Genomic DNA, 20,135 nt, shown 5'->3' on the forward strand with positions numbered 1-20,135 from the left:
AATAAAGAGACGTCAGGTGAGGAGACCTGAAACGTAGACCTATAGTCTAAATACATCTGTAGGAAAATGGATGTCGTTACAGAGGTCGAATGAGGATCAACCATGTTAAAATGACTGATCACTAGGGGGGCTCTGCTGGACCTTGTGCACTTAGCACATACTGTCGGCACTGTTTCAATAGTAGTTTCTCTTCTAGAAGTCCTTCATGGTTTTATTTGTACATGGAAAAGGGAAATCATGCTTGTTTCCCTGTATATCGGCAATAGAAGCTAGTCAGAACAAACAGAGCAGTGGAAGCTGCGTAGCAACAATTGACTGGGGTTCCCAAACAATTAGTATGTTGATAAAGAAATTTGACATTTGTTATTTCCATCCCAATATCAATGGTATCTTGATTATCAAAATCATGATTAGGATGGAATGTTTGTTGTCATCATGACTGGATATGAGCAAAGGTGTGTTAATTTTTTTTAAATCACAGTATTAGTAGTAAAGCTTTTTACAGCATTTGCATGTCAAAATTCAATTATATGAAGGAGAATCACATCCACATAAATGTTATACATGTATATTGCCATGAATGTATGCAATCTTAAAAGTATTCTTTGTATATTATGTAGAAAGGTGTTCTGCATAGTAAGTAGCTGAAAGCTATCAGATGTAAGCCATTTTCTGAAAGGCAGATGAAGTTAAGACACTTTGTCAGCTAGATACATTGTAAATATCATGCATTGGTATGATGTGTATACATCAATTATGTTTATTAACCCTTTGAGGACGGGGTGGTTTTGCTAAAACATGCACTTCCCGTACACACCTGCACGAGTATACTCGTAACTCATCTTCAACAGGTTAATTAATGCTAAGTCAGTGTAATCAGGTGAGTAGGCCTATACACATGATTTCTATGCCAATGCCCATGTGCTATATGTAGTACTGACAGCATTTATCCAGGAATTCCGTAAAGGGGAGGTGCCTTCACAAAATTAAGGGGGGAGGGGATGCATACACCCCCAATTTTCTTCTTTTTATTTCTTTTGTTTTAACAAAAAATAAAGAGGGGTGCACACCCCGTGCACCCCCCTCTGGATCCGCCACTGTTTATACAAGGAATTCATTTGTATAGTGCGTCCCTTGTTAAAGTAAATCACAATAATGATGTTACGACATGACATGACACAACACAACACAATATGATACAACAGAATTAACACTGGACTGAATTACACTTCACTCACTGCATCCCATTTCACTTTGGATACACATCAGTGTATATGTTTGATTGTGCTTCTTGGATGGAATGTTTCAATAAATCCAGCATTAAACCTGAACAGGCTGGAGTTATAGCAGCAAACAACAAGTTGGACAGTGTGTTTATTGTAATGTCTCAATGATTGATCATGTTTCAATGTCCAATACAAGAATGCATTTGCAATTACGATACCCCTTCTCGTAGTTATGCAGTGAAGCTACATTTAGATGCCTTGATATTGTATAATGGCATTTCTTCAGTTATAATATTCTCTGTCCACTTTGGCATAAATTTCATGAGGTTAGTTGTACTTGAATGCATCAAGCTACTCTGTTTAAACAGACATCTAGTCCCAATTTGATACATGTATAAACAAACATACAGGAATGGAAGTTTGTTAGGAAATTAGTAAAAGACGGTTTATCATTAAACTCAAAGTAAGGCTCTTTCATAATCAAGATTGACGAGCCAGCCACAAGAATCTAAAACTGCAAATTATTGTTGCTCTTTGGTATACTTGTTTTTATGTAATGTTGCAGGGTTTGTGAGACAATATAACTCTAGAGAATCCCTACATGAAGGAAAATAGGTGTCCATGATATATTTGAATAATGTGAGAATCCTTTCCTGCCGGATACAGCTTTGTAAAATACAATTTCAATTTTTGTGAGATGTTTGATGGAGTGTGATGAGGACAAAACTGTTAAAAAGCCTGTCATACATTCTTCAGCTGCAACACTATATTACTTCGACCTTCACATGTTGGTGGTTAAAAAAAATCACCCCCCCCCCCCAAAAAAAAAAAAAAAAAAAAAAAAAAAAAAAAAAACTTTCCGAATGATGAATGCATGGTGAGGCTTGGAAGAGGAAAATGGGGGTGCGACCCTTTCAACAAACTTTCTAAGAACCCCGTCCCACATTTCCTTACAACAACAACAACAACAACAAAGGCCAAACGCGCACACACAACACACACACACACACACACACACACACACACACACACACACACACACACACACACACACACAATTGCACAGTACAGCACTGCCGGCCGTTCTCTGCAGTGAACATAACACCCGCGCGTTGTTTCCACGCCGATGAAAACTTTACACCAATGACTGACGAGGATTCCAATGATCGATAAATACAATAAGAATTTCGTCAGAGGCACGATCGATTAATCGAGTGCTCACTACCTTGGACATAAGTTATATCCCCTTGATTATAGCGTATTACCAAATGGTACCAAGACAAAAAGAAGGCCGTAACAATGTATTGTTTGCAAGCAAAAACGACCTACTGATGTGGTGAATAAGATGTAACAGCAGCATTCGAACCTACGAGGTGGATATAATAAAGCAAAAAAAAGGAGGCGCATCTTGCCAAGCGCGTCTTTTTCTCAATTCGATTATCAAAAATATTCCCGATGCCTGGTAAGCGAGGCTAAGCAAGTTGTACGCAAGCGCACTCTAACTCAACCCCGGATGCATTTACGTGATACGTATGGATTACTGAACGTTCAGCGCGCGGTTTCTCCGTATGTCAGTGTCGTGGCCATCCGCCGCGAACTATCCGCATCCGGACCATGATTGTACCAGCAGGCGCGTGTCCGTAATTCGTACGCACGCACCGAATGAGGAGACCCAGCGAAACCGCGCTGTGTGTGCCGAATTATCCGCATTGTTTTAAGGCTAAAATTACTATTTCCACGGGCTTTGTCTGCGCACAATTTTCATTAAAATGAGCGATAAAATGATAGATGCGATAGACAATCAAACTATGGAGAGTATTATACTGCAGAGAAATAATAGTCGGCGATCGGATGTTTGGCAGTTCATGGAACACAACGAGGAGTCTCGGTATGTCACTTGCAAATTGTGCGGATTTCGTCTAACCTCCTCGTCACGAAGCGGTACATCTAACTTGAGGAATCATTTAATGAATCGACACTCGGATGTGTATCGCCCCGCTAAAATACCGGATCGTGCCAAACGAAAGTACGAGGGTTGTGATCGCGATGTTGAGGATTCACATCCTGTTGGTCTCGATGACGCATTGGGCGTTGATACCTCAGACGAAAGCGGATGGCAGAGCCAACAAACCACTCTCCGATCGAGGAGTTGCGTCGGTGACGAGCCTGCTGCTGCTGGTCAACGGCGGAGTGAACAGCACAGCAACGGCAACACGTCGAAGGGGAGCGCGCGACTCATTGGTATCAAGAAAGAGAAGGTTGGAAAAGAACCGAATCAGAATGAAGCGAAGAAGAAAGCTCAGACAAATAAGCTGGCAACCATTTCCAAGGACAAAGGCAATGATAAAACAGCGAAGAGGCACTGGTGCTCTGCTCCACGCTCTCGAGCCATCACCAACCTGATTTTTAGAATGGTCGTGGAGGATTTATTACCATTGTCCGTGACAGAGGGAACAGGATTGCGTGGATTAGTTCATGGTCTGGAGCCAGGATATGACTTCCCTTCCAGGGTAAAACCAATATAGAATTACCACCACCCGTAACCTTGTTGATAGTTATAGTTACCTAAAATACTTGCATCTGAGTCTCCGAAGTCGAATAGATGTTAAGTTTGAACACTTTTAGTAGGCCGTATTTACAAGTGTCGGAAAATCTTGATCGTGATCATCTGGTCTGAATGTAACTGCGACAGCCGCCACACTGTGTGGCGGCTGCGCCGTGCTCCCATAAAAGATCTTCATGTTGAACAAACGGGTGCCTTTGCGGCGCTATATTTCCTTAATTTTTCAACAGAAACTACTAGGAATACTTACATGGGTCGATGAAACCTAAATGACTATCATCGGCGACTGTTTGATGCATTTCATTGCTTGTGATGCACAAAATGATGTCTTATAAGCAGCTCACCGATGTTCACAGAATTCACAATCACTTGCACAAGCGCACAGAATACTTGAACTAACATAAGCGAAACTGCGGGGAAGCCGCCAGGACCGCGCCTGGCGGCGCGGTCTCCGGGGCTAGTCTGAATGCAGCGACGACACAGCGGTTTTTTCTACATGGTGTCATTGAAATTGAAAAGCTAACGGTTGAAGGACAAGTTCACCTTCAGTTCAGAGACATGTGGATTGAGTGAATGCAACAATATTTATAGAACACATCAGCAATAGTTTGAGGAAAATCGGACAATCAGTTTAAAAGTTATGATTTTTTTAAGTTTCTGCTTAGTCACTGCTGGATGAGAAGACTACCACAGCTTGTGATGTCACATGTGTACAATGATATTAAGAAAGTATGAGGAAAATTCAAGATATTTTCCCTTTTCTCGCATAATAAAAGACCGCTTCAATTCCCTCTTTTAGAAGGCAAGGGGAATAATAATGTAATATTACCCTTAACATACGTCAGTGACAAGTCGAGGAAATGTGCACCTTTTTCAAAAAGTAAAATTTTGTGAAATTCTCTTTATATTTCTCTTATATCGTTGTACCACTGAACTCTATAGTGGAAGGGGCGCTGTGCGCACTTGGCGCGCACTACACACCGAAAAGCAACTACGCTCGTGTTGCACTGTGGGTAAAAGCTTGAAGCCACCGGAAGTGCTGGCCGGTGGTGGCCATTTTGGGACTTTGCTATGGGGCACCAAAAAGGTGCCAAGAATCACATGGCTATTTTGTTACAAAATGAGTAATTTTGAATTCAGTCATTTCGTTGAAGAAATGTTCACTTTTGTCAAAAAACCAGTTGTTTTGTTAGGACATGTTCATTTTGTCGACTAAAGAGCCATTTCGTAATGAAATAGCCCATGCGATACTTGGCGCCCCATGATTTACACCAAAGTGACTTTCCACTGAGGAACGTGCCAAAGCGTCTTTGTGCACCACAATAGCGTAGAGTAAAGTGGGCGGGGCCTAAAGGTGGAGTCCTAAAATGGCAGCGCCAACTAAAGCACTTGCGGTGGCTTCGAGCACTGCGCGTAACGTCACTTCCAATATAGAGTTCAGTGCGTTATACGCATGTGACATCATACACTCTAGTAGTCTTCTCATCCAGCAGTGACTGTGCATGCTAGCTTAAAAATTCATAACTTTTGAACGGATTGTCCAATTTTCCCCAAACTTTCACTGATGTGCTCTACAAATACTGCATTCACTCACTCCACATGTACAAGTATATGAAGGTGGACTTGTCCTTTAAAGTTTGTTTTTCCTCTTTTCCTCGGCCAAGTCTTGCGTTAGCAGTTGTAACGTTAGCTTCAAAGTGGTTGAACGTGTGCGCGAGTACGTGTTGCCACTTATATCTTTCCCTGAGTCTTTCTGTTCTATCTTTTCTTTCATTTTCAGGAAGAATCTGTAGGCCTATAGTAGGCTATAAATTTTGCTTTCCTTTTTATCAATTATTTCATTGTGGTTTTCCTCTTGCAGAGACTCCAACCCCAAGCACCTTCTGATCTGGAGATTCTCCCACCTGAAACCCCTAGCAAACGGGAGACTCGAACTTGATGTGTGCGAAGCGCGAAATTTCTTGTGGCGGGGTCCAGCTCTACGGTTCTAGATGCTATTTCATGTTATCTAAGGCTTATTTTTCAACATACGATGACCCTAAGTACGAAATCATTTCAAGCGGGAGAAATTGAATCTCAAGCGGGAGAACAGGAGATTTTGCAAAAATGGGCTTTCGGCGGGAGATCTCCCGTCGAAAGCGGGAGAGTTGGAGTCTTCTGCTCTTGTCTAACTTTCTCAATTTCCTATGTAACTGTACTTTCTGCCTAATTGTTCTGTGTTTCCTTCATGGGTTATTTTCCCTCCAACTACAAAGGGTTTTTCCTTTCTAAATTCTATTCTTTCCAATACCTTTTTCTTATGTGCAGTTCTAATGAATCATTTTCTTCATTTCCTTTTCAACCTGTATAATTCCTTCCTAATCTTTGCCTTTAATAATCCAGTTTTGATTCATCTCTTCTTCTAAGTAGACCCTATGTTTTTCAGTTTTCAATCTTCATTTTTTCTCTTTGCTTTCTTCTTTTCTTTTCAAACATACATGTATCCATCTCTCCCTTGCTTTCCTGTAATAATATAATGCAAGTTTCTCTTTTTTCTTTCCTTTCATTATCTGTTAGTAAACTATTTTCTAAACCTTTTGTTTCATTTTTCCAGGTTTTGTTAATATCTTTTCTTTCATTTCCTTTTCCTAGCCTAAAGGCTTTAGGCCTAGACCCTCTATATGTGACCGTGCACCTCAAAACAAACAAAAAGTCGCCAGACATGAATTTTTAGTTAAGACCATATTCTGAAAGAGCAGACTTTAAGCTTTAAAATGATGTATAACTCAAATCAAATGGACTCTTCTAACCTATCTGAATATTGGAAAGAAAGCACAAACTCAGGAAAAGTGTGAACTGAGAAAAGAGGCTCTGAAGTACAGTGCCTATTCAAGCGCTTAATCTTTACCAAACCGTGCTGGCTGTGCGATGAATGGGACAAAAAACAGGAAGTAAACCACCAGAGTAACAACAATGAAGGGATTATCAGATTAAAATGAAATTAAGCATGCCTCATTAACACATTCTGTCCGTAATTAATGCCAACTTTCAAAGCAGTAGCACTATTCTTTCAAAAGTTATTAGAGTTGAAAGTGAAGAGTGTGGACAAGGTTTTTCAGAAATGAAAAAGGGATTCTAAAGACACACCTAATCACACTATTCTACCAAAAATGTTCGAGATAAACTGCTAAACAAACACACTTTCCTGCCCGTTTTATGAAACCAAATTTTAGCATAATGTAAAAGAAGACCCGCTCTTTCAGAAAATATGAAAAAGTCAAGTTCGGCTAGGTTGACCCATTTCACTTATTTTCAGTCCTCACGCAAAATCAGTGTGTGCGACTTTATGTTCGTTTTTAGGTGCACGGTCACATATTCTTTCAGCCTTGTCGTATAACCACATTTTTCACAATCTTCTTTCATGCACACACATACACGTACACACACGTGCATACACACACACAAAACACGAACAATCTCAATCCTCACTCAATCGCTCCCATGACTCGGTACAAGCTGAGAGAAAGGCAGAAAAAGTATTATCTTTTTAAAGATACCATAGAATAACTTGCTCTGATCGCTGTGAGATAGCTACATTCAGGTCAAGTGCAGTGCTTGCAGCTATGACCATGTTTTGTAACCCGTTCCGCGCTGTCTGCTCGTAATGCAGTTAAATCGCAGAGCAAACTACATTGTAGTTGCGATCGACATATTCCAACAAGTGTATGAAGTGTCAAATGGTGAAAAATTCCTTTTTTACTGGACTTGAATCTTACTCAGATGCAAATATTCGAGGCTGTTGGGTATTTAGACTAGAGTGAGTTCGCGCATGTTTGGAGATCATTTGACAAACAGGTGCGAAAGTACACTAGTGTCTAGAGATGGTAGAGTTCTAAAAGATTTAACAGCGGCACCCTGTGTATGTGGTTGTTACTAGTGTTGGTGTATAGTGTAGAATGAAAAGCAGGGGCGGATCCAGGAATTCCGTAAAGAGGGGGGGGGGGGGGGTTTACAAAATTAAAGGGGGGGCGCACGCACCCCTCCTCTCATTTTTTTCTTTTTATTTCTTTTGTTTCAACAAAAAATAAAGGGGGGGGGGGGGGCGTGCGCCGGTTGCGGTCCTCCCTGCATCCGCCCCTGAAAAGTTACACCATACACTCTGAAAATAATAAAAACAAGACAAAAGACAAACTCGTAAACAAACTAACAAAAAACTAAACTAGACATGGTTCCATTACACATCCTCTTTTGCGAACATGACACATGACTGAAATTCACAGATATTACCTGTCTATAGTACATGTATAAACTGAGGGCAGGGTGGCGATCTCAAGGTACCCTTTTAGAGCTGCGCAAATAACAATGCATTGGACGCACTATAGTAACAGCGTTTTTTCACTATGGGGATTCAAAATCAGCAGGGTGGCCATGGGATTCAAAACTGCAGTTTTTACGCCATATTTGAGGCAAAACTTAAGCCCTTTTTACACTTGTGTTTCTTAGCCCCATACTTTCTCTGACCCAGGACTATCGTTAGTCCCGTACCAATTTTTTCAGCTTTTTACACTCGCCAATAAATCCTGTACTAAGCTCTTGTCCTGGGATAAGGAGAAAACTGACCTTTTGACACTCGTATTTCTTAATCCCGTACTTTCCAAACCACATGAATATTCATGATTACGCTGTGCACTGTACAAGTACACGCACACACAGGCAGCACTTGATTACCTCGTTTCTGATTGGTCAGTGGGGGGTCGGACTTCGTCTCCCCGTCGCTTAGCCCCGGATTATTTTATCGTTCTGTTTACACTCGCTTGCTTGGCACCGCAATTGCGGGGTTAGCACCGCAATTGCGATGCTAACCCTGCTTTTTTGCAGGGCCAGATAGTACGGGATTATCGGTGGGGCTAGCCCACTTTGGCAAAAACAAGTGTAAACAGAAAGTGGGCTAAAGGAAAGTCCGGTACCAACGATGGGGCTAAGGCCCCCCCTTAGCCCCACTGTTGGTACGGGACTAAGCAAAAATTTGCAAGTGTAAAAAGCCCTTTAGGTGATGTCATATACTTTCGGAACAAATGAGCTAGAGGTCCTTAGGGTGGTATTTTAACTAAGTAGTACCCTCAGAATAGCCACAGGTAGCTAAAAGGCCATGGAATGGTATGGCAAGATTGATGGGGGGGGGGGGGGGGGGGGGGGAGTAGATCTAATGACATTCCAAGCAAGTAAAGTTGGAAGTGATCAAATTCTGGTGAATAACGCAAGATACACATTGTTTGTACACTAGACTGGTCTGCTAGTAAGTACATTTTAGCTTATTTCCAATCAATAGTGGAAATTTCAACCCAAGTGGAAAGTATTCATCAATGTTGACTTTCATGTCTTCGCTCAATGTGCACATTTGTACAACTCCCTCTTCTCAAACCTCTCATTTGTGATCACAGTGTACGCTACCTGCACAATTTGAAACTGAAGTTAGCTCCAACCTCTGTATCTAATAGTTGGCGACATGCCTACATTGTATCTTTCATATAATGTAACCAGTTCCATAAAGCCACAAATTTCTCCATGCATGAAACTTTCATGAATTTTGCAAGATTCCTGAAAGTACATTTTAATGTAAAGTGCATGCAGAAGATTTTGTCTATCCCAGCTATACACCACATTGTACCATGGCATGCAATAAAAGTGCCAGTTGGTAATTACGAATTTTCAAAAATGTCATGCCAGGTACAGGCCATTGGCTCCAGTTCATGAAAGTTTCATGCCACAAATGTTCCTGGCTTTTAATAGAGTAACTAAAAATCAATATAAAGTTTTACACTTCAATCCAGAGTTCAGATGTGTGTGTGTGTGGTGTGTGTGTGTGCGTGTGACTACCTTTGTCTGTCTGTGTCTGGGTGTGTCAATGTGCTTGGAATTGCATTTCTTAACCATCTTCATTCAACATGTCATAATCATTTGTGTATTGATATTTAACTTCTATTAGATAGCTAACTTCAGTTTCAAATTCTGCGGGCAGGCATGAGTGTACACTACAGTACAATCATGAATTAGAGGCGTACGAAAGGGGTGATTGTTTATGCCAAATTTTTGCCAACTAAATCACAATGTTCCACAGTACATTGAAAGCGCCACAGCTGTAACTGTGTCATAAAATTTACATCACAACAAAACTTTCAGTTTTCTATAAAACTTTGCCGTACTGCATTTCTATTACACCAGGTACAAGTTTCTTTTTTAAGTCACATACATTGTAGCTTTGAAAACAAAATGTTTCCAAAAGCTGTCATGCATTGTGGTCTCAGAATAATGTGGTGGCACACAAAGATATAAACCAGAAATGCTCTTACAGGTATTGTAGTAAGTGAAATGTACAGTAAGTACATTCGTATGAGTACATGCACATTCCAGTTTGTTTCTGCCAGATCGAGGGTTACCTCCTTAGGGTCAGTACCAAATTTGGTGCCAGTTTTCACATTTTGATCTTTATGAAAACATATGGTACTGTCAAATTTTCTTCAAATTTAGCAAACATTATTGCCAGTGTGATAGAATATTTTGCACTACATCACAAAAAACTACCAAAAAGTTGCCAAACATGGAGTTTTAGTTAAGAGTAGATTCTGAAAGCCCTGAGCAGACTGTATGATGATCTATAATTGGACTTTCATTGCCTATCTATGCAAAGGAAAGAAAATGCACATTCTGGAAATGTGTTTGCTGAGAAAAGAGGCATTGAAGTTTGGGGTATTCGAGTGCTTTTAAAACCTCACTGTGCTGTGCTATGTGCAATGAATGGGACAAAAAACAGGATGTAAGACTCTGTAGCAATCACAATGAAGGGATTATTAGATTATTAAACCAAAACTTCCTCCACTCATTGAAAGCACATTTTATTAATGACCGATATCAACTCTAAATGCAGTAGCACCATCCTTTCAAAAATGAGGAGTGTGTAAAGGGTTTTTAAGAAATGAAAGGGGGCCTCTAAGACATCACTAATCACACTATTTTAAAAATGAAAAGATGTTCTGGAAAAGTGCAAAAAAACATAATTTCCATTCATTTTATGATCCTAAACTTCAGATATAAATGTATAGAAGAATTACTCTGTCAGAAAATATAGAAACGTGAAGATTGACCAAGTATGTTGACCCACTTCACTTACCAGAAATGTTTGCGGTCATATTATTTTTGTGAATTTCATGATACCCAATATTTGTGATAGTGGCAATTCGTGAAAATTTCAGGCTACAAAAAAGACTATTGGCTCCACTTTGCGAAAAATTTAATGCCACCAAAATATCTTGCTTTACTATTTTGATTCCTCACGTAAAACTATCGTAGGGAGTGCAACCATTTTGTTGGTTTTGTGATGCCCAGTCACTTGAAAATTGTAGAAATAGACATGATGCCCTCCTGGAGGACCATCAAGTTTGCTACATCATGTATGTTCTTAATGATAATGATAAGTCTGCCAGAATGCATGGAAAGTGAACTTGTGATATTCAGGCAAGTGCTTGACTGACTGGTCTCTTGTTTTCATTGTAAACAATAGGAAGAACTTGAGGATCGTCTGTCTGAGAAGCTGAAAGAAGGGCGACAAAAACTTGGTGAACAGATTTCAACTGATGAGCAGAGAATTGGTTTAACTTGCACTCTATGGTCTGATTATCAAAGCAAGAACTACATCACTCTAACAGCACACATCATCACAAGTGAATGGAAGAGCAAGATGTGGACTGTGGGAACAATCCAAGTGAGTATACAGGGAATAAAAGAGAATATCATGAAATCTAATCTGTTACCACTTAATAGAAAAATCAGTCATGTGATGGAACTAATGTGATGATCCAATGAATTTGAATTTTCAATTGTCAATCTGGGAAGTAGAGTTTCGTTGTTAAGATGACACATGTCACAACATAGCTTTGTTTGAACACAACATGTAATGTAGGGTTTTAGGAAACACAGAACTCAAGCCAAATAGCAATGGACCAAACAACACATTTAAAAACAAACATTTAACTTGTACAGCTGTGTATACACAAATTTAGTATGTGAGAAATTTAAGAGGATACTCGGTCATAATCAATTTAAACAATTCAGTCGACTACAACCTTCCATTTTAATATACATGTACTTTAATATTTGACAGTTCTGAATGTGTTGAAAATTCCATGTGATCTACATGTATAAAGCCTACTTTCTCATAAAGTACAATGTGAAATAAAATATCATTATCATTATTGCCTTCATTATTATTAACATTATTGTGCAGATTTTGATGTATTTATGTTTGATTACTTGCATTTGTTGGTTGACTCTCACTTTCATTTTGTTGCCTCCTCTTGGTACACCTTTTTAGGGCTTGCCGTTTGCTCAGTCCCCCCCCCCCCCTTACTGTTGCTATTTCACTCTTTTTTCTTTCTTTATCTCTCTGTTTTTCCTTATCTTGTTTGATGTTGCCTCCCTATTCATCCTTTTCCTTCAATGGTTGCCCCCTTGGTCCTTAGGATCATTACTGACCCTCCTCTGCCTTTTGTCTGTCCACCCTCCTGCTCTAATTCCCCCTCCTTTTACCTGTTGGGCTCCTTGCCCATGACCTCCTACCCTCTCCTTTTGTTTTCTTTGTTCTGTGTCCCTAGCCTGTCCCTGACTGTTCTTGTTGTGTGAAGTCCTTATTGATTATGTGATTGCTTTCACTGCCTGTTCGCCATTTTGCCTCTGACGAATCAAAAGCTCAGGACCCTTTTGACTCCATTTTACTCCATTGGCTCGCCACTATTGGATAAGCAGTTTTCAGCAGCTTTTTTTGCTGCAAATAAAAATCAAAACGGGTAACTGCAGAAGAAAGATGGCAAGGTTTATTCACATATATGCAAGAAATGACCCCAAATATACCATCATGTATTGTATTAAGTCATGTATAGTACTTCAATACATGTAGGGTTGATGTAAACTAGAGAAGTGGTGCAAGTCTTAAAGTTAACCCTTTCACTTTTATTTTCCTTCATTCAGGTATTTGAGAATGCCACTGATCAGGATGTAGCCCAACAGATCCAAAATCTGTGCCAAGAGTGCAACATTCCCATTGACAGTGTTGCTGGTATAGTGTTTGGTACCGATGGCAAGCAGTCCATTCCTGACATCTCAGAAAGGCTGAAGATTCTGAAGTCTATCTGCTCCTTTCTAAATTGGGAGTGCAGACCCTGTGCAGGGGAAATGCTCGAAATATCTGTACAAAATGCTCTGAGTATCCAACCTGTTGCAGAACTTATTCAGGCAACAGGACGTCTGATCATCCACTTGACAATCAACAAGGATCTGAATGACAACCTTTGCAAGGTGCTGAAGAGATTCAAGCAGTCAGCAACACTGAGCATGTACAATTGCACCAATGGCTGGCTCTCAGTATGTGACATGTTTGTCAAGATTTCAGAGATGCACAAGGCAATCATGGAGGTTCTTGATGAAAAAAATGAACATAATCTAACTGATGGCCAGTGGCAGTTACTGCCCGAGTTGGTAGAAGCTTTGCAAAGTATCAAAGCAGCTGTTGCTGTCATGAGTGACTCGAGGAACAAATCTGGATCATGTTGGTTGCCAGTGATGCAGGGTGTTCTCCAGCACATTCAGTCCAGCGATGGCAAGGAGATATCTGAAGAAGCCAAGGCCTTCCGTGATGCTCTGAAAAGGGAACTTAACATTCGCTGCGAACTAGATGAGATTCTTCCCAGCTCCCTTACGATGCAAGCATCTGTCATTGATCCACGCTTTCACCACCTTCGTTTCCTCTCAGATGAGGACCGCACCCCAGTCATTGACGAACTCAAGAAACGGCTTGTTGGAATGCCCACAGAAGAGCAGAAGGGTAATGATTCTAATGCCCAGGAGGAATCTCCATTCTTCAAGCTCCTTGGAGAGGATGAATTCAACAAGAAGATGGTCAAGCCAGAAGATGAAATTGATCTCTTTCGGCTCGAGCGTCCAGTTTCTCGCGAAACAGATCCCCTTAACTGGTGGCGGCTTAATGAGAAACGATTTCCTGGTCTTGCAAGGCTTGCTAGGGCAATCCTGTGTGTGCCAGCTGCAGCCTCGCCAATCAATAAGACTTCAGAGAAAGTGGCCAGTTTGGAGAATCGCAGACGCCTAGAAGCTGCTCATGTGGATGCTCAACTCTTCCTCCACACAAACTTGGAACTTTTTTTGTAAAGGCAATGTTTTTTCCGATTGTCAAAACGGTTTAAGTTGTCAGGATATCTGTGTTCAGATGTAGCTCACACACTGTTGCTGCAATATTTTGTGGTGAATCATCACTCATGAGCAGCAAGAGCAGGGTTTTCAGATTTTTGTACAAATTAAGTACTTTCTTGACTCTGAAACATATGCTTAAAGACTAGTTCTCAGCTCTAAATAAACATCATCCATTACAACTTCAATGTAACTCTGAAAGTCCATTATCAATTACTGTGATGTCTAACAGATGGGCAAAGATTACACTGAAAATAATCATCCCAGACAGCTGTTGAAAACTTACCAACATTTCAATTTCCTGAAAAGTTGTTTTTTTGTTTTTTTTTTGTTTTAAATGAAAGGATGCAGTTTACTGTGAATTCAATTTCTTCTTAATTCTTTAAATTCAGATTAGAGCAAAGGAGAACAAAAGAGGGCCTAAAAATCTAAGGGCTAATACAACATTAGATATATGGATTTATAATCTGTTAATGGCAGAAATTGATTAACAAACTTGCTAATGGGTTGGAGTCACCTGCACCAGCAGTGTATGTAACCCGACATGTGTGTGTTTATGTAGCAACCTGTGGACACATGTTAAAACAAAACTTTGTTACATAAGAAGAAAAAAATCTTGTGGACAGAGTATCATTTTAATAAGGTTTGTCTGTACAAGGCTCTTAAAGTAGAAAGACGACATGAATGATAATCATTGGTCAGTTGCCAAGCAAAATTAGGTCCTTTGCTACTACAGGCTGATTGAGTTGGCTGAATTTCTCTGTTCTATCCAAAACTTCAGTCCACTTTATCATTACATATCTTTTATGCCAATACAATACAGAGGTGGACTCTCGTTATGACAAAGTTCTCTTGACCAACAGCTTTCTTTTGTTATATCAAATTTCGTTATAGCCAAACAAATAATAAAAAACAGAGAGTGCACAATGTTGCGGCCTGAGTTTTTACTTCATTGTAACTGGAATATTGTTATTTTTACCATGTTCGTTACAATGGGAGTGCACGGTACATTCAAATTTTCAAATGTTCAATATAGTTTTGATAATTTGTGATATTGTAATTTTGATGCTAAGACCTGGTTTTTACATAGGATAAGTACAATGTAACATAAAATGTCTGATTTCATTAGTAAACTCTACTAGACTTTTTGGATGTTTGTCATCATTGGTGCATGAATTGCATAATCATCAAAAGAATGAAAGTGCTGATGCTACATCTTCCCGCAGACAACGGCAGTTCTGTTTCAGGCCACTTGTGGACAGTATAGGATGGACATGAAACAATGCGATGGGACGGGATGGGTAAACTTGACAGGCCGTTATTACCCTGTAGGCCATGTCAGACTTTTAAACTGTCAGAAAATTTGCCAAAGCAGTCAAAGTGCTGATGAGAAACCTAAGAGGCCGTAATAAATAATAATAATATAATAATAATAAGGTCTTATTTACCCAGGGTAGCCTCTTCAGTGTTGCCACTGCTCTACCAGAGGGCCCTGCTATTATTATTACCCTAGCGTCGCCAGGTACCCATTTATACTCCTGGGTCGAGAGGGACATTGTGGGTAAAAATATCTTGTCCAAGGATGTAAGCACTGGGCGGGATTAGAACTCACGGTCCTCCGTTCGGGAGTCGGAAGTCTTATCCACTATGCCACAGCACCCCCACAATAAAACGGGGTGAATGCAGCAAAGTGTGACAGCTCATAATTGGACATCACAAAAATTTGAGGCATTCTGTAGTTGGCCACAATGAGCAATATGTGCAGTCTAGCCTAACCAGATGCTGTGAGAATGTGAACTCAGAACTGAAATGCTCTTTTGAGCAACAACTGGATTGAATAAGACTAGATTACAAAGGTGGGGGGGGGGGATAATATCTTTCCTACAGTACCCACAGCATAGTACATTTCAGGCAAACAGGGCTGCCATGGCCGCTGGGAACATGGTGTAAATGTAGCATTAGAGAACAGATGCAGAGACTCCAACTCTCCCGTTTTCGACGGGAGATCTCCCGCCGAAAACCCATTTTTGCAAAATCTCCCGTTCTTCCGCTTGAGATTTAATTTCTCCCGCCCTGGCTCTTTGTCTCCCGTTGGAAAGGATTTCTTACTTATTTCTATCGTATGTTTAAAAAATAAGCCTTAGGTAGCACCAGAAAGCATCTAGAACCCTAGGAACTTCGCGCTTCGCACACATCAAGTTGGAGTCTCCCGTTTGCTAGGAGTTTCAGGCGGGAGAATCTCCAGATCAGAAGGTGCTTTGGGTTGGAGTCTCTGCAGATGGATCTTCTGTCCACCACAAAATACAACTCGTTCTTTTCAAAGCACAGAATTACATCAAAATTTAACAAAATATATTACATTGTATAGCTCCTTGGCATGACAGGCACTCCATGCTGTAGATTATGGCATACATTACTATTACCCTGCTCATTTGGGGGACTTCATACATGTACAGTAGCTCTCAATCATGTTTTGTTTGCACATTTCATTTGTACCTATTAAGTGATGTACACTACATGTATTTAGCTTGAATATCTTAGGATGTCAAGTCTGACAACTGGTCCCCACAGTCAGTCTGCAGGATGACGTGTGAGTTGTACAGCAAACTTTGTTGAAGAACCAAATGTTAGATAACTCCTCAACGAGGAAGCCCAGTTTGACAGCCATCGGAGATATAGAAGTAATCTTTTCCTGGACGATGGAGACAAACGGAAGGATGAGGAGGGCATCTTTCTTGTGGCACAGAATTTGTTGCCACAAGAAGGATCTCGTCCTCATGTCCTCCTCATGATAGATAACACATACAGTGTATTACATAGTTTTGGTAAACAATGATGGTTTACGTTGCAGACATTAAGAATGTCTTTGGGGCATACTTCAAGTTACTGGTTGCTATCACTGTTCACTGTAAGATATTTTTCATGGGCCATTCTGCCTTGGTGTAATGAAAGTGTTCACTCAAGATTTTTATAAATTTTTCAAAGCATTGTTTGTAACATAAAATTGCATCAAATCATACTTACACACTGTACATAATAATTCAACAAAGAAACAGTTAATTTGCTGTGTTGTCTTACAGTTGATAAACCATTTTGAAGAGAAAGAATAATATATACTCTGTTAAGCCTAAAGTTAATGGCTATGAGAAGTACTGTATAACATTTCTGGCAGGGTTGTCCAGAAGAGATTGTTTCAGTAGGTCATCCAGAAGAAGCAATATAAATTTGTGTGGCAGTCTACAGCTCCTTTGCCAAAATTTGACAAAATACTTAAAAAAGAACAAACTTTGCAGTGTGTCAAATACATTGTATGTTGTTGACATTCATGCCAAGAGAATTGTATGTCTCTGCCTTGAAGGATGTTGGGTTGTCTCTGTGTGTTGGCTGGCCAGCTGTAAGATCTTGCTAAAAAATTCCTTCGATTTTTTTCCCCCCTTTTTGCTACAGTGCACTCCCGTTATAAGGAAATGCTCGGGACCGGCAGTTTTCTTTCGTTATAACGAAATTTCGTTATAACCGAACAAATACAATATGTATATAACGAAAACAAGGAAACCACGTCCTGTTTGCTGAAGACTCATCATACACTGGAAAGCTATGTGAAATGTGATGGGATAACTGTATTACAATAATAAACGCAAGTTCCCCTCAGAAGCTGTGCGTGACACATGGAGCGAATACACAGTGGTGTGAAGCGTTCACCCATGCAGAGACACTATAAATGCTTGTTCCGCTATATACATATTTTCGAAAGTAATTCGCATTTCGTTATAACGGAGCACATTTCTTTTGTTTTTCTTTGTCTGTGGCTCTCGGAAAAGACTTCGTTATAACGGAAATTTCGCTATAACCGTGTTCGTTATAAGCGAATTTTGTACCATAGACTTTAATGGTGATAATTTTGGGACCAGGAGAATTACTTCGTTATAACGAAATTTCGTTATAACCGTGTTCGTTGTAACGGGAGTGCACTGTACTTAGCCCAGCTCTGTGGCATGATAAGGTTTAGATGTGCTGATGAGATTTTTGGGAAGATCCTTTAAGGTCACTGGTCATTTAACTTTAACTAGAAAAAAAAAAAATCTGCTGTAACTTTATCCTTGAATTTCCAGTGGTAATATTATGGAGGAAGGATACAACTGAATCAACAATGTTATTATTCCAATGAAATGACTGAGATAAATGGTCACTGTGCTAATTGCAAAACATGTCACTTTCAGTCATTACTTCAGCTAGCAGTTATTTGCATAAATATGACAAGACAGAAGTGTAGGGTTGATGAGAAAAGTCAATTTAACTTTAATCAAAAATATCATAACAAGCCATATCTTTAGTCAGGTATGTCCAAAGGTGTGAGCTTCTCCATACTCATGTGTAGGTTATGGATCTGAAGTGGTTAGCATGATCACTTCAGATTTCCTCTTGTTTATTGTAAGGCCAACTTGCTGTGCAAAGTAGCAGAGACATGATGTTTTTTCTTGCCTGTGTCAGCGAAACGTGTGCAACCAGATCCAGATCAACAGAAAAATCAAGGTTCGTTCATGGAAAAAAAAAAAAAAAAGGTCCAGCATACCTCTAGTTGTATGTGCCATTGTAAGGCACATTACCCAGTCGATAGCAATACTAACAGCACACAACCTTGTCTGACTGATTTTTATTATGCCTCCGCCATGAAGTGGTGCCGGAGGCATTATGTTTTCGGGTTGTCCGTACGTCCGTCCGCTTTCGTTTACGCGATAACTTGAGTAATATAGACTTGAATTCTACCAAACTTGGTCCAAGTATAAAGTATGATGGGGCAATTAGTTGATTCGATTTTGGGTGAAATCCGCCAAAGATCAAAGGTCAAGGTCAAATGAAATCGTATCCATTTACGCAATAACTCAAGACTGGATCGAGCAAATTTCACCAAACTTTGTCGGACGATGATGTATGATGAGACAATTACTTGATTAGTATTTTAGTGAAATCAGACTGAGGTCAAAGGTCAAAGATCAAGGTCGAATCCTGAAATTTATATGTTTACGTGATAACTCAATACTGGATGAAGCAGCTTTCACCAAACTTGGTCCAAGGATGATGTATGATGGGACAATTAGCTGAGTAGATTTTAGTGACATTGGCAAGAGGTCAAAGGTCAAAAGGTCAAGGTCAAATGCTAAAAATGTTGCTATTTCCCAATATCTATGCATTTGCCTAAGGTGTTTTCTTGAAACTTGGTGTAGACATGTATTACTGCGTAGATTCTCCAGAGAGTTTCATGTCATAAGGTCAAAGGTTAGGTGAAAATGTTGTAATATCACTTTTCTCACAAATGGTTCAATGTATCTTCATGGAACTTGGTACATACGCATGTACGGTTGTACTGACTGGCAGAGATTATCTAGGGAATTTAGGGGTCATAGGTCACATATAGTCATGGGGTCAAAGGTCAAGGTCAACTCCTCAATATTTTACTATTTCCCTCATACACTAGTATATCAAATGCTTGCATTATTAGTTTTCAAACTTAATATATACATGCATTACCTAATGGAGATTCTCCTGGAAATTTCCAGCCAGAATGTCAAAGGTCAAATGTTAAGGTTCAAAGGCCAGGTTTCAATGCCCCCCCCCCAAAAAAAAAAAAAAAAAAAAAAAATCTATTTTGTACTGTAATTACACTCTTTCTTCATACCTTGGAAATTACTCAATGCACAAACTTATAAAAGGGTCGGTCAGAATTCAAGTAAAAATTCTCAATTCCCCAAACATGTGTACCTGCACTCTTCGACAATTATAGCAAACCCAGTTCAAGGAAAGTGAACATTCAAGTCATTTCTGACAAACCTGTCATATCAATATTTTGCCAGTTATGTGAAACTGTCATGGATCACACATTGTGAAGAGATTGTACTATACGCCTATTGGGAGAATCATGCATTATGGCGGAGGCATCAGTCGCCATAGCGACATTTCTAGTTTGTAATGCCGGAATACTCGGTTCTGTTCCCTGCCAGCATTTGAAGTTGGCATAGAAGGTATTAATGAAGTCCACTACTTATAAAAGCTCTGGGATTTCATGCATCCTTGAAATGTTCCAGAGGCCTTCTCAGTGTATGTTATAGAAGGCC

General features: G+C 39.9%; 2 protein-coding genes across 2 annotated transcripts in view; one reads left to right on the plus strand and one right to left on the minus strand.

Annotated features, from left to right (window-relative positions):
- Positions 1-20,135, minus strand: part of LOC139717933 (NEDD8 ultimate buster 1-like) — a 68,080-nt gene that overhangs the window by 26,075 nt on the left and 21,870 nt on the right. The gene's annotated exons all lie outside the window — the stretch shown is intronic.
- Positions 2,928-13,983, plus strand: LOC139717921 (E3 SUMO-protein ligase ZBED1-like). Its single transcript, XM_071629406.1, has 3 exons — positions 2,928-3,736; positions 11,327-11,527; positions 12,790-13,983. Exons 1-3 carry the CDS (start codon positions 2,996-2,998, stop codon positions 13,981-13,983), a joined length of 2,136 nt encoding a protein of 711 aa, XP_071485507.1. The 5' UTR covers positions 2,928-2,995.

This window comes from Diadema antillarum, unplaced genomic scaffold, assembly GCF_040938485.1.
Source record: "Diadema antillarum isolate AM-2024a unplaced genomic scaffold, OU_Dant_1.0 scf00000086, whole genome shotgun sequence".
Classification (NCBI taxonomy): domain Eukaryota; kingdom Metazoa; phylum Echinodermata; class Echinoidea; order Diadematoida; family Diadematidae; genus Diadema; species Diadema antillarum.